Below are 16,112 nucleotides of genomic sequence, written 5' to 3' on the forward strand. Positions count from 1 at the left end.
CAGGGGGTGTATTCCTTACGCCTATTCTGTTGCAAAAATGTTTGCAATAGAAATCGTTTATTCCAAACGGAAAACGTTTTGCAACAAAAAAAACGAGAGTTTCTTTTGGACAAATTCAGGTAGGCCTCCCCTATTCTGACCCCGAGTTGGCTCTAAAGGATATCCTGTATTCTGACCCCGAGTTGGCTCTAGAAAATGTATCTTCAATATTATTCCTCTGGCAAACACACCCATTTTAAACAATTCAGAGTCAAAGATAGTTCAGAAGAAAATCAAGGGTTTGATCTATCTGAGCTCATTAAGATGAGGTAGCTCATTAACTAGCTCATCAATATGATTTGTAAAAGACAGCTTTTCATCTATCCAGATGCCCAGATATTTGTAAGGAGGGACATGATCAATATTGACACCATCCAAAGTACATATGCTTAAATCATCAGAGTTATTTTTTATGCGCTCTAGAGAACAACTTATACTTAGTTTTACCTTTATTCAATACTAATTCCAGGTCAAGAAAGTTTTTCTGTTGTACAATGAAGGCAGGCTGTAGTTCAGATAGAGCCTGGTCAACCGTGGGACCATAGCATACACAACAATATCATCAGCATACAAGTGCAGGTTGCAGTTTTTTTGTTTTTACAGACAAGTCGATATTGTTTATGTAAACAGTAAAAAGTACAGGACCCAGAATCGACGCCTACAGGACACATTTCTTAAAAACTAGTTAAGGATTAGCCCCTTTTTTTCAATTTTCACATAAAATTACATACCCAAATCTAACTGCCTGTAGCTCAGGCCCTGAAGGAAGCAAGGATATGCATATTATTGGTACCATTTGAAAGGAAATACTTAGAGGTTTATGTAAATGTGAATTGAATGTAGGATAATATAACACAATAGATCTGGTAAAAGATCATACAAAGAAAAAACCAACCGTTCATTTGTATTCTTTTGCACCATCATCTTTGAAATGCAAAAGAAAGGCCATAATGTATTATTCCAGTCCAGGTGCAATTTAGATTTTGGCCACTAGATGGCATCTGTGTATGTGCAAAGTTTTCAACTGATCCAATGAACCATTGCATTTCTGTTCAACATTTTGTATCAAGACATCCCAAATGTGCCTTATTTGTTAATTAATAACTTTTCATGTTCAAAATTGTGCACTCTCCTCAAACTATAGCATGGTATTCTTTCACTGTAATAGCTACTGTAAATTGGACAGTGCAGTTAGATTAACAATAATTTAAGCTTTGTGAATATCAGATATGTCTATGTCCTGGGAAATGTTCTTGTTACTTACAACCTCATGCTAATCGCATTAGCCTACATTAGCTCAACTGTCCCGTGGAAGGGACAGCGATCCCGAAGAAGATTTATGTTAAGAAGCTGAGAATAAAAATGGGCTTGTTTTTCTAGAAATACATCCTGTCTCATGCTACATAGTAGAAAGCAGATCATTCAGTCGACGTTCCTATCGGTCCTAGACGATGGCGACATCACCTATATGAACGCATCTGCCACTTCCCTGAAGCCATTAGATGCAGTTAATCATAGCGCACTGCGCTTTATTACGGGCAACAATTTGAATACTCATCACTGCATTCTCTACCAGAAAGTTGGTTGGCCCTCTGTGATGTCATCACTGCATTCTCTACCAGAAAGTTGGTTGGCCCTCTGTGATGTCATCACTGCATTCTCTACCAGAAAGTTGGTTGGCCCTCTGTGATGTCATCACTGCATTCTCTACCAGAAAGTTGGTTGGCCCTCTGTGATGTCATCACTGCATTCTCTAACAGAAAGTTGGTTGGCCCTCTTTGATGTCACATAGGTTGATATATTGCTATGTGTTCATGTATAAAGCCCTTCTACAAAAAGTCCCACTGTACCTAACATCATAAGTCATCTTTAGACATCTCTAGAAAATACTTTGGTCTCTACTGAGTTAGGTAAATCAGCTTTTAGTTGTCCTCCACCTTATTTGTGGAACAATCTTCAAAATGTTCTTAAATGTGATGTTCTGGTGCCTCTAGGGTAACTCAGAAAGATGATTGTGGACCTTATTACTGATGAATGTGATGTTCTGGTGCCTCTAGGGTAACTCAGAAAGATGATTGAGGACCTTATTACTGATGAATGTGATGTTCTGGTGCCTCTAGGGTAACTCAGAAAGATGATTGAGGACCTTATTACTGATGAATGTGATGTTCTGGTGCCTCTAGGGTAACTCAGAAAGATGATTGAGGACCTTATTACTGATGAATGTGATGTTCTGGTGCCTCTAGGGTAACTCAGAAAGATGATTGAGGACCTTATTACTGATGAATGTGATGTTCTGGTGCCTCTAGGGTAACTCAGAAAGATGATTGAGGACCTTATTACTGATGAATGTGATGTTCTGGTGCCTCTAGGGTAACTCAGAAAGATGATTGAGGACCTTATTACTGATGAATGTGATGTTCTGGTGCCTCTAGGGTAACTCAGAAAGATGATTGAGGACCTTATTACTGATGAATGTGATGTTCTGGTGCCTCTAGGGTAACTCAGAAAGATGATTGTGGACCTTATTACTGATGAATGTGATGTTCTGGTGCCTCTAGGGTAACTCAGAAAGATGATTGAGGACCTTATTACTGATGAATGTGATGTTCTGGTGCCTCTAGGGTAACTCAGAAAGATGATTGTGGACCTTATTTCTGATGAATGTGTTTTTTTATTTTTTATGAGCGTGTTTTTCTTTCTTTCTGCTTGCATTTTGTATTTAGATTTAGATGTTTGTATTTTTTGCAATTTATATAATTCAGGGCTCATCTGTGAAAGAGATATTGGTCTCAGTATGACTCCCTGATAATAGAAAGGTTTATTTTTTATTTTTTTAAAGATCCCTCCCGCTTTTTTTCCTTTTGCTTCCGTTTAGTTCTTAGAAGGTAAACGGTTTCCGTTGCGAGACGTAATAAATACACGCCAGGTGCCTGCAGTTTGGTTTACCTGAGTGAGGTGCGCTTGGAGCACCAATATTGGACATTTGACACCTGAGAGGACTGCAACACTATTCCTGTGGGTGATTGAAAAGGGGACATCGACAATGATACTATTTTTCATACTTGCAGGTATGTGTAGCCATCTCAATTTCTTTTGTAATCTTTTAGTTATTAACTCCAAAACGGCCAACACCTTTTCCCCCAGACTACTGTAGGGGGGAAGTCACTGGCAATCAAATCATATGGATAGATGTACTACATCACAGCTGCTTTTCTTCGTCTATCCCTGTCTTGTATGTCACGTTGCAGTTTCAACACCCTGGTTAATCATTAACCACATGAAAAAGATAATAAAAGTATTCTCTCCCGGAACTAAGGGAAGAAATGTGCCATTTATTCAATTTTCTACATTTGCTATATCGTGTATTTGATGGATTTAGGATGTTTGTTGTTCTTGTCCTGCGCTTGAAGGATTTTGTTTTGTTAGGGGTATTTCATTTTGCATAGGTCTAGTATGTCTTGATTCAGTGTGTTGAATCAATGGCGAACATAATCACTTCCCCAATCCTGTCTAAGATATTTCCACTTTTGCTTGACAGGCTGTAGGTTCATCTTTAACTAGCAACTGTTAAAAAAAATAATTGTCATCATTTATGAGTTCAGTATATTCTTGTTCAGTATGTGTAAATCTTAGTCAGAATTTTATATTTAAAAATTCCATAGGCCTATACAATGATATGCAACTATACAATACATTTGAAAGTGATCTAGAGAAATATGTGAGTCTTGAGATGAATAGAATACATCTGATTTCTTTTTAGTTTTCTCCTCTGCCAGAGGCCTACAGGTGGCCATTGGACAACCTACATATGAGGTTGCGCGAGGCGATGATGTCACCCTGGTGTGTAGTTTCATTCCTGCTGCACAATCCACCCCCTCCACATTGGTTATCGTCACATGGTCCATGGAGGCTGATAGCCCTGTTGATCCGAAGGTCAGTCAGAAGACAAGAGATGGCTCCATTTGATCAATGTAAAAGCTTTGCTACCATTGTCGCTGTTTCTCGACAGACGGAAACACAAAGTTAAATGCTGAAATAAAGATCATTAGAAGGACAACAGTTGGGTCAACTCGAAGGTTTTCAGGTGCACATGATAAGCTAATATCGCCCTTAGAAGACTAAATACAGCCACATTTTATTGAATCTTTATTTTGACAGGGAGTCATGCTGAGACCACAGTCTCTTTTAAAGACGAGCCTCGTAAACAAAATGTACACATCAATACCCAACTAAAATCACAACTGAGATACAAAACACAATTATAGAAAACAAACATTCTTCAGTAACAGGTCCTCAATCAGCCGTCTGAATGGCCCTAGAGGCACTAAATCATCACATTTTAGAGTTTTTTGGAGATTATATCACAAGTAAGGTGAAAAAAAGGCTATGTGCAGAATGTGTTCAATATTTTGTGTCTCCCTGATTCGTGTAGATTGTTATTGCCACATTCTACTCTATCAAAAATCAAGTGGACATCAAGCCTTCCTATAAAGACCGAGCAGAGATGACCCATGACATCACTGGAGGGCGGAGCACCCTGACCCTCCGCAAGGTGTCCATGCAGGAGAACAGGCTGTGGCAGTGCAGGGTGCAGATCCCTGGAGACGAGGAGGGGACGCCTTCCGCCACCACCGAACTAGTGGTCCTTGGTAAGACAGTGGTAGATCCATGTGGTCCTTGGTAAGACAGTGGTAGATCCATGTGGTCCTTGGTAAGACAGTGGTAGATACATGTGGTCCTTGTTAAGACAGTGGTAGATCCATGTGGTCCTTGGTAAGACAGTGGTAGATACATGTGGTCCTTGGTAAGACAGTGGTAGATACACATGGTCCTTGGTAAGACAGTGGTAGATACATGTAGTCCTTGGTAAGACAGTGGTAGATACATGTAGTCCATGGTAAGACAGTGGTAGATACATGTAGTCCTTGGTAAGACAGTGGTAGATACATGTAGTCCTTGGTAAGACAGTGGTAGATACATGTAGTCCTTGGTAAGACAGTGGTAGATACATGTAGTCCATGGTAAGACAGTGGTAGATACATGTAGTCCTTGGTAAGACAGTGGTAGATACATGTAGTCCTTGGTAAGACAGTGGTAGATACATGTAGTCCTTGGTAAGACAGTGGTAGATACATGTAGTCCTTGGTAAGACAGTGGTAGATACATGTAGTCCTTGGTAAGACAGTGGTAGATACATGTAGTCCTTGGTAAGACAGTGGTAGATACATGTAGTCCTTGGTAAGACAGTGGTAGATACATGTAGTCCATGGTAAGACAGTGGTAGATACATGTAGTCCATGGTAAGACAGTGGTAGATACATGTAGTCCATGGTAAGACAGTGGTAGATACATGTAGTCCTTGGTAAGACAGTGGTAGATACATGTAGTCCATGGTAAGACAGTGGTAGATACATGTAGTCCATGGTAAGACAGTGGTAGATACATGTAGTCCTTGGTAAGACAGTGGTAGATACATGTAGTCCTTGGTAAGACAGTGGTAGATACATGTAGTCCATGGTAAGACAGTGGTAGATACATGTGGTCCTTGGTAAGACAGTGGTAGATACATGTAGTCCTTGGTAAGACAGTGGTAGATACATGTAGTCCATGGTAAGACAGTGGTAGATACATGTAGTCCTTGGTAAGACAGTGGTAGATACATGTGGTCCTTGGTAAGACAGTGGTAGATACATGTAGTCCATGGTAAGACAGTGGTAGATACATGTAGTCCTTGGTAAGACAGTGGTAGATACATGTAGTCCTTGGTAAGACAGTGGTAGATACATGTAGTCCTTGGTAAGACAGTGGTAGATACATGTAGTCCATGGTAAGACAGTGGTAGATACATGTAGTCCTTGGTAAGACAGTGGTAGATACATGTAGTCCATGGTAAGACAGTGGTAGATACATGTAGTCCTTGGTAAGACAGTGGTAGATACATGTAGTCCATGGTAAGACAGTGGTAGATACATGTAGTCCATGGTAAGACAGTGGTAGATACATGTAGTCCTTGGTAAGACAGTGGTAGATACATGTAGTCCTTGGTAAGACAGTGGTAGATACATGTAGTCCTTGGTAAGACAGTGGTAGATACATGTAGTCCATGGTAAGACAGTGGTAGATACATGTAGTCCTTGGTAAGACAGTGGTAGATACATGTAGTCCATGGTAAGACAGTGGTAGATACATGTAGTCCTTGGTAAGACAGTGGTAGATACACATGGTCCTTGGTAAGACAGTGGTAGATACATGTAGTCCTTGGTAAGACAGTGGTAGATACATGTAGTCCTTGGTAAGACAGTGGTAGATACATGTAGTCCTTGGTAAGACAGTGGTAGATACATGTAGTCCTTGGTAAGACAGTGGTAGATACATGTAGTCCTTGGTAAGACAGTGGTAGATACATGTAGTCCATGGTAAGACAGTGGTAGATACATGTAGTCCTTGGTAAGACAGTGGTAGATACATGTAGTCCATGGTAAGACAGTGGTAGATACATGTAGTCCTTGGTAAGACAGTGGTAGATACATGTAGTCCTTGGTAAGACAGTGGTAGATACATGTAGTCCTTGGTAAGACAGTGGTAGATACATGTAGTCCTTGGTAAGACAGTGGTAGATACATGTAGTCCTTGGTAAGACAGTGGTAGATACATGTAGTCCTTGGTAAGACAGTGGTAGATACATGTAGTCCTTGGTAAGACAGTGGTAGATACATGTAGTCCTTGGTAAGACAGTGGTAGATACATGTAGTCCTTGGTAAGACAGTGGTAGATACATGTAGTCCTTGGTAAGACAGTGGTAGATACATGTGGTCCTTGGTAAGACAGTGGTAGATACATGTAGTCCTTGGTAAGACAGTGGTAGATACATGTAGTCCTTGGTAAGACAGTGGTAGATACATGTAGTCCTTGGTAAGACAGTGGTAGATACATGTAGTCCATGGTAAGACAGTGGTCGATACATGTAGTCCTTGGTAAGACAGTGGTAGATACATGTAGTCCTTGGTAAGACAGTGGTAGATACATGTAGTCCTTGGTAAGACAGTGGTAGATACATGTAGTCCTTGGTAAGACAGTGGTAGATACATGTAGTCCTTGGTAAGACAGTGGTAGATACATGTGGTCCTTGGTAAGACAGTGGTAGATACATGTAGTCCTTGGTAAGACAGTGGTAGATACATGTAGTCCTTGGTAAGACAGTGGTAGATACATGTAGTCCTTGGTAAGACAGTGGTAGATACATGTAGTCCATGGTAAGACAGTGGTAGATACATGTAGTCCTTGGTAAGACAGTGGTAGATACATGTAGTCCTTGGTAAGACAGTGGTAGATACATGTAGTCCTTGGTAAGACAGTGGTAGATACATGTAGTCCTTGGTAAGACAGTGGTAGATACATGTAGTCCTTGGTAAGACAGTGGTAGATACATGTAGTCCTTGGTAAGACAGTGGTAGATACATGTAGTCCTTGGTAAGACAGTGGTAGATACATGTAGTCCTTGGTAAGACAGTGGTAGATACATGTAGTCCTTGGTAAGACAGTGGTAGATACATGTAGTCCATGGTAAGACAGTGGTAGATACATGTAGTCCTTGGTAAGACAGTGGTAGATACATGTAGTCCTTGGTAAGACAGTGGTAGATACATGTAGTCCTTGGTAAGACAGTGGTAGATACATGTAGTCCTTGGTAAGACAGTGGTAGATACATGTAGTCCTTGGTAAGACAGTGGTAGATACATGTAGTCCTTGGTAAGACAGTGGTAGATACATGTAGTCCTTGGTAAGACAGTGGTAGATACATGTAGTCCTTGGTAAGACAGTGGTAGATACATGTAGTCCTTGGTAAGACAGTGGTAGATACATGTAGTCCTTGGTAAGACAGTGGTAGATACATGTAGTCCTTGGTAAGACAGTGGTAGATACACATGGTCCTTGGTAAGACAGTGGTAGATACATGTAGTCCTTGGTAAGACAGTGGTAGATACATGTAGTCCTTGGTAAGACAGTGGTAGATACATGTAGTCCTTGGTAAGACAGTGGTAGATACACATGGTCCTTGGTAAGACAGTGGTAGATACATGTAGTCCTTGGTAAGACAGTGGTAGATACATGTAGTCCTTGGTAAGACAGTGGTAGATACATGTAGTCCTTGGTAAGACAGTGGTAGATACATGTAGTCCATGGTAAGACAGTGGTAGATACATGTAGTCCTTGGTAAGACAGTGGTAGATACATGTAGTCCTTGGTAAGACAGTGGTAGATACATGTAGTCCATGGTAAGACAGTGGTAGATACATGTAGTCCTTGGTAAGACAGTGGTAGATACATGTGGTCCTTGGTAAGACAGTGGTAGATACATGTAGTCCATGGTAAGACAGTGGTAGATACATGTAGTCCTTGGTAAGACAGTGGTAGATACATGTAGTCCTTGGTAAGACAGTGGTAGATACATGTAGTCCTTGGTAAGACAGTGGTAGATACATGTAGTCCATGGTAAGACAGTGGTAGATACATGTAGTCCTTGGTAAGACAGTGGTAGATACATGTAGTCCATGGTAAGACAGTGGTAGATACATGTAGTCCTTGGTAAGACAGTGGTAGATACATGTAGTCCATGGTAAGACAGTGGTAGATACATGTAGTCCATGGTAAGACAGTGGTAGATACATGTAGTCCTTGGTAAGACAGTGGTAGATACATGTAGTCCTTGGTAAGACAGTGGTAGATACATGTAGTCCTTGGTAAGACAGTGGTAGATACATGTAGTCCATGGTAAGACAGTGGTAGATACATGTAGTCCTTGGTAAGACAGTGGTAGATACATGTAGTCCATGGTAAGACAGTGGTAGATACATGTAGTCCTTGGTAAGACAGTGGTAGATACACATGGTCCTTGGTAAGACAGTGGTAGATACATGTAGTCCTTGGTAAGACAGTGGTAGATACATGTAGTCCTTGGTAAGACAGTGGTAGATACATGTAGTCCTTGGTAAGACAGTGGTAGATACATGTAGTCCTTGGTAAGACAGTGGTAGATACATGTAGTCCTTGGTAAGACAGTGGTAGATACATGTAGTCCATGGTAAGACAGTGGTAGATACATGTAGTCCTTGGTAAGACAGTGGTAGATACATGTAGTCCATGGTAAGACAGTGGTAGATACATGTAGTCCTTGGTAAGACAGTGGTAGATACATGTAGTCCTTGGTAAGACAGTGGTAGATACATGTAGTCCTTGGTAAGACAGTGGTAGATACATGTAGTCCTTGGTAAGACAGTGGTAGATACATGTAGTCCTTGGTAAGACAGTGGTAGATACATGTAGTCCTTGGTAAGACAGTGGTAGATACATGTAGTCCTTGGTAAGACAGTGGTAGATACATGTAGTCCTTGGTAAGACAGTGGTAGATACATGTAGTCCTTGGTAAGACAGTGGTAGATACATGTAGTCCTTGGTAAGACAGTGGTAGATACATGTGGTCCTTGGTAAGACAGTGGTAGATACATGTAGTCCTTGGTAAGACAGTGGTAGATACATGTAGTCCTTGGTAAGACAGTGGTAGATACATGTAGTCCTTGGTAAGACAGTGGTAGATACATGTAGTCCATGGTAAGACAGTGGTCGATACATGTAGTCCTTGGTAAGACAGTGGTAGATACATGTAGTCCTTGGTAAGACAGTGGTAGATACATGTAGTCCTTGGTAAGACAGTGGTAGATACATGTAGTCCTTGGTAAGACAGTGGTAGATACATGTAGTCCTTGGTAAGACAGTGGTAGATACATGTGGTCCTTGGTAAGACAGTGGTAGATACATGTAGTCCTTGGTAAGACAGTGGTAGATACATGTAGTCCTTGGTAAGACAGTGGTAGATACATGTAGTCCTTGGTAAGACAGTGGTAGATACATGTAGTCCATGGTAAGACAGTGGTAGATACATGTAGTCCTTGGTAAGACAGTGGTAGATACATGTAGTCCTTGGTAAGACAGTGGTAGATACATGTAGTCCTTGGTAAGACAGTGGTAGATACATGTAGTCCTTGGTAAGACAGTGGTAGATACATGTAGTCCTTGGTAAGACAGTGGTAGATACATGTAGTCCATGGTAAGACAGTGGTAGATACATGTAGTCCTTGGTAAGACAGTGGTAGATACATGTAGTCCTTGGTAAGACAGTGGTAGATACATGTAGTCCTTGGTAAGACAGTGGTAGATACATGTAGTCCTTGGTAAGACAGTGGTAGATACATGTAGTCCTTGGTAAGACAGTGGTAGATACATGTAGTCCTTGGTAAGACAGTGGTAGATACATGTAGTCCTTGGTAAGACAGTGGTAGATACATGTAGTCCTTGGTAAGACAGTGGTAGATACATGTAGTCCTTGGTAAGACAGTGGTAGATACATGTAGTCCTTGGTAAGACAGTGGTAGATACATGTAGTCCTTGGTAAGACAGTGGTAGATACACATGGTCCTTGGTAAGACAGTGGTAGATACATGTAGTCCTTGGTAAGACAGTGGTAGATACATGTAGTCCTTGGTAAGACAGTGGTAGATACATGTAGTCCTTGGTAAGACAGTGGTAGATACACATGGTCCTTGGTAAGACAGTGGTAGATACATGTAGTCCTTGGTAAGACAGTGGTAGATACATGTAGTCCTTGGTAAGACAGTGGTAGATACATGTAGTCCTTGGTAAGACAGTGGTAGATACATGTAGTCCATGGTAAGACAGTGGTAGATACATGTAGTCCTTGGTAAGACAGTGGTAGATACATGTAGTCCTTGGTAAGACAGTGGTAGATACATGTAGTCCTTGGTAAGACAGTGGTAGATACACATGGTCCTTGGTAAGACAGTGGTAGATACATGTAGTCCTTGGTAAGACAGTGGTAGATACATGTAGTCCTTGGTAAGACAGTGGTAGATACATGTAGTCCTTGGTAAGACAGTGGTAGATACACATGGTCCTTGGTAAGACAGTGGTAGATACATGTAGTCCTTGGTAAGACAGTGGTAGATACATGTAGTCCTTGGTAAGACAGTGGTAGATACATGTAGTCCTTGGTAAGACAGTGGTAGATACATGTAGTCCATGGTAAGACAGTGGTAGATACATGTAGTCCTTGGTAAGACAGTGGTAGATACATGTAGTCCTTGGTAAGACAGTGGTAGATACATGTAGTCCTTGGTAAGACAGTGGTAGATACATGTAGTCCATGGTAAGACAGTGGTAGATACATGTAGTCCTTGGTAAGACAGTGGTAGATACATGTAGTCCTTGGTAAGACAGTGGTAGATACATGTAGTCCTTGGTAAGACAGTGGTAGATACATGTAGTCCTTGGTAAGACAGTGGTAGATACATGTAGTCCTTGGTAAGACAGTGGTAGATACATGTAGTCCATGGTAAGACAGTGGTAGATACATGTAGTCCTTGGTAAGACAGTGGTAGATACATGTAGTCCTTGGTAAGACAGTGGTAGATACATGTAGTCCTTGGTAAGACAGTGGTAGATACATGTAGTCCTTGGTAAGACAGTGGTAGATACATGTAGTCCTTGGTAAGACAGTGGTAGATACATGTAGTCCTTGGTAAGACAGTGGTAGATACATGTAGTCCTTGGTAAGACAGTGGTAGATACATGTAGTCCATGGTAAGACAGTGGTAGATACATGTAGTCCTTGGTAAGACAGTGGTAGATACATGTAGTCCTTGGTAAGACAGTGGTAGATACATGTAGTCCATGGTAAGACAGTGGTAGATACATGTAGTCCTTGGTAAGACAGTGGTAGATACATGTAGTCCTTGGTAAGACAGTGGTAGATACATGTAGTCCATGGTAAGACAGTGGTAGATACATGTAGTCCTTGGTAAGACAGTGGTAGATACATGTAGTCCATGGTAAGACAGTGGTAGATACATGTAGTCCTTGGTAAGACAGTGGTAGATACATGTAGTCCTTGGTAAGACAGTGGTAGATACATGTAGTCCATGGTAAGACAGTGGTAGATACATGTAGTCCTTGGTAAGACAGTGGTAGATACATGTAGTCCTTGGTAAGACAGTGGTAGATACACATGGTCCTTGGTAAGACAGTGGTAGATACATGTAGTCCTTGGTAAGACAGTGGTAGATACATGTAGTCCTTGGTAAGACAGTGGTAGATACATGTAGTCCTTGGTAAGACAGTGGTAGATACATGTAGTCCTTGGTAAGACAGTGGTAGATACACATGGTCCTTGGTAAGACAGTGGTAGATACATGTAGTCCTTGGTAAGACAGTGGTAGATACATGTAGTCCTTGGTAAGACAGTGGTAGATACATGTAGTCCTTGGTAAGACAGTGGTAGATACATGTAGTCCATGGTAAGACAGTGGTAGATACATGTAGTCCTTGGTAAGACAGTGGTAGATACATGTAGTCCTTGGTAAGACAGTGGTAGATACACATGGTCCTTGGTAAGACAGTGGTAGATACATGTAGTCCTTGGTAAGACAGTGGTAGATACATGTAGTCCTTGGTAAGACAGTGGTAGATACATGTAGTCCTTGGTAAGACAGTGGTAGATACATGTAGTCCTTGGTAAGACAGTGGTAGATACACATGGTCCTTGGTAAGACAGTGGTAGATACATGTAGTCCTTGGTAAGACAGTGGTAGATACATGTAGTCCTTGGTAAGACAGTGGTAGATACATGTAGTCCATGTAGAGAAATAGTAGTATGATAGTTTGAAGTCTGGTGTGGGCGAAAAGGTTCCATCTGTTTAAAGATGGAACGGATAACTTAAATTCTGTGTCTTGTCATGTCAAAGGAAAAGGAAAAAACTCCTAAGATGTTCTTAAAGTTTCCTTTAGCAAGATGGCTCTCTAGGGTGTTGATTAGGACTCCGCTGCCCTCTACTGGACCACTTATAAAAAAACACAATATGATGTGATGTCTGCTTCCCTCTCCAGTGGCTCCCTCCGTGCCCGTCGTCAGCGTACAGGGCGAAGCAGAGTACTGGAACAACATCAACCTGACCTGTGTGTCTGAGGAGGGCTCTCCTGCCCCGACCTATAGCTGGAAAACAAACGATGTCAGGAATACTCCCAGAGTATTCCCACCGAGGACCACGGAGAGTATGTTTTGTGTGTTTGTGTGTGCTTGGTGTTCATCTTTACTTCAAACAAGCCATAGAATAATGGCAGGGCTGCTGAGGTTATTACCAAAACTTCCTGATTTGTTTATCAGTGTGTACGTGCAGCTGTCCACTCTGAATTTTAACTTCCTGATTCCTCCATTCTTTCAGAGAATGGTGTTCTATCTCTGTTTAATATCTCCATGGAGACTTCCGGTTTCTTCATCTGCACCGCGACCAACCAGGTCCGATCTGCCAGCTCAAACTTCACCCTCACTGTCATGCCCCGTGAGTATTGAGTATACCCTGTGAGTATTGAGTATACCCTGTGAGTATTGAGTATACCCTGTGAGTATTGAGTATACTCTGTGAGTATTGAGTATACCCTGTGAGTATTGAGTATACCCTGTGAGTATTGAGTATACCCTGTGAGTATTGAATATACCCTGTGAGTATTGAGTATACCCTGTGAGTATTGAGTATACCCTGTGAGTATTGAGTATACCCTGTGAGTATTGAATATACCCTGTGAGGATTGAGTATACCCTGTGAGTATTGAGTATTGCGCTTGCTATATGTTTGGAGGTGAAATTGGGAAGATATAGCGATGACTGAATCAAGGCATCTGCAACTCAAGTCACATTTCTCAACAAGACTCCTAGGCTTGCCATCAAACTCCTTTTCCCTCATCCCTCTCTCTTCTTATTTTCCACCTCCTCCTGTTGTGACACTGCTGCATCCCTCTCTCTTCTTATGTTCCACCTCCTGCTGTTGTGACTCTGCTGCATCCCTATCTCTTCTTATGTTCCACCTCCTCCTGTTGTGACACTGCTGCATCCCTCTCTCTTCTTATGTTCCACCTCCTGCTGTTGTGACACTCTGCTGCATCCCTCTCTCTTCTTATTTTCCACCTCCTCCTGTTGTGACACTCTGCTGCATCTCTCTCTTCTTATTTTCCGCCTCCTGCTGTTGTGACACTCTGCTGCATCCCTCTCTCTTCTTATCTTCCACCTCCTCCTGTTGTGACACTCTGCTGCATCCCTCTCTCTTCTTATGTTCAACCTCCTCCTGTTGTGACGCTACTGCATCCCTCTCTCTTCTTATCTTCCACCTCCTCCTGTTGTGACACTCTGCTGCATCCCTCTCTCTTCTTATCTTCCACCTCCTCCTGTTGTGACACTCTGCTGCATCCCCCTCTCTTCTTATGTTCAACCTCCTCCTGTTGTGACACTACTGCATCCCTCTCTCTTCTTATGTTCCACCTCCTCCTGTTGTGACACTACTGCATCCCTCTCTCTTCTTATTTTCCACCTCCTCCTGTTGTGACACTCTACTGCATCCCTCTCTCTTCTTATTTTCCACCTCCTCCTGTTGTGACACTACTGCATCCCTCTCTCTTCTTATCTTCCACCTCCTCCTGTTGTGACACTACTGCATCCCTCTCTCTTCTTATGTTCCACCTCCTCCTGTTGTGACACTCTACTGCATCCCTCTCTCTTCTTATGTTCCACCTCCTCCTGTTGTGACACTCTACTGCATCCCTCTCTCTTCTTATGTTCAACCTCCTCCTGTTGTGACACTCTACTGCATCCCTCTCTCTTCTTATGTTCCACCTCCTCCTGTTGTGACACTCTACTGCATCCCTCTCTCTTCTTATCTTCCACCTCCTCCTGTTGTGACACTCTACTGCATCCCTCTCTCTTCTTATGTTCCACCTCCTCCTGTTGTGACACTCTGCTGCATCCCTCTCTCTTCTTATGTTCCACCTCCTCCTGTTGTGACACTCTACTGCATCCCTCTCTCTTCTTATCTTCCACCTCCTCCTGTTGTGACACTACTGCATCCCTCTCTCTTCTTATCTTCCACCTCCTCCTGTTGTGACACTCTACTGCATCCCTCTCTCTTCTTATGTTCCACCTCCTCCTGTTGTGACACTACTGCATCCCTCTCTCTTCTTATTTTCCACCTCCTCCTGTTGTGACACTACTGCATCCCTCTCTCTTCTTATGTTCCACCTCCTCCTGTTGTGACACTACTGCATCCCCCTCTCTTCTTATGTTCAACCTCCTCCTGTTGTGACACTCTACTGCATCCCTCTCTCTTCTTATCTTCCACCTCCTCCTGTTGTGACACTCTACTGCATCCCTCTCTCTTCTTATCTTCCACCTCCTCCTGTTGTGACACTCTGTTGCATCCCTCTCTCTTCTTATGTTCCACCTCCTCCTGTTGTGACACTCTACTGCATCCCTCTCTCTTCTTATGTTCCACCTCCTCCTGTTGTGACACTACTGCATCCCTCTCTCTTCTTATGTTCCACCTCCTCCTGTTGTGACACTGCTGCATCCCTCTCTCTTCTTATTTTCCACCTCCTCCTGTTGTGACACTGCTGCATCCCTCTCTCTTCTTATCTTCCACCTCCTCCTGTTGTGACACTCTACTGCATCCCTCTCTCTTCTTATTTTCCACCTCCTCCTGTTGTGACACTGCTGCATCCCTCTCTCTTCTTATCTTCCACCTCCTCCTGTTGTGACACTCTACTGCATCCCTCTCTCTTCTTATGTTCCACCTCCTCCTGTTGTGACACTACTGCATCCCTCTCTCTTCTTATCTTCCACCTCCTCCTGTTGTGACACTACTGCATCCCTCTCTCTTCTTATTTTCCACCTCCTCCTGTTGTGACACTCTACTGCATCCCTCTCTCTTCTTATGTTCCACCTCCTCCTGTTGTGACACTCTGCTGCATCCCTCTCTCTTCTTATCTTCCACCTCCTCCTGTTGTGACACTCTACTGCATCCCTCTCTCTTCTTATTTTCCGCCTCCTCCTGTTGTGACACTACTGCATCCCTCTCTCTTCTTATCTTCCACCTCCTCCTGTTGTGACACTCTACTGCATCCCTCTCTCTTCTTATCTTCCACCTCCTCCTGTTGTGACACTACTGCATCCCTCT

At 42.4% G+C, this 16,112-nt stretch overlaps 1 protein-coding gene across 1 annotated transcript in view; it reads left to right on the forward strand.

The window, feature by feature from the left end:
- Window positions 1-2,663: 2,663 nt before the first annotated feature.
- Window positions 2,664-16,112, forward strand: part of LOC110520565 (immunoglobulin superfamily member 11) — a 27,805-nt gene continuing 14,356 nt past the window's right edge. The window contains exons 1-5 of the mRNA XM_036975154.2: window positions 2,664-3,110; window positions 3,803-3,975; window positions 4,475-4,691; window positions 13,000-13,164; window positions 13,335-13,451. Coding sequence (XP_036831049.2) covers window positions 3,086-3,110; window positions 3,803-3,975; window positions 4,475-4,691; window positions 13,000-13,164; window positions 13,335-13,451 — 697 coding nt within the window. The 5' untranslated portion in view covers window positions 2,664-3,085. The remainder of the gene's footprint in view (window positions 3,111-3,802; window positions 3,976-4,474; window positions 4,692-12,999; window positions 13,165-13,334; window positions 13,452-16,112) is intronic.

Source organism: Oncorhynchus mykiss, chromosome 3 (genome assembly GCF_057628025.1).
Source record: "Oncorhynchus mykiss isolate SJ-2025 chromosome 3, ASM5762802v1, whole genome shotgun sequence".
NCBI classification, from domain to species: Eukaryota; Metazoa; Chordata; class Actinopteri; order Salmoniformes; family Salmonidae; genus Oncorhynchus; species Oncorhynchus mykiss.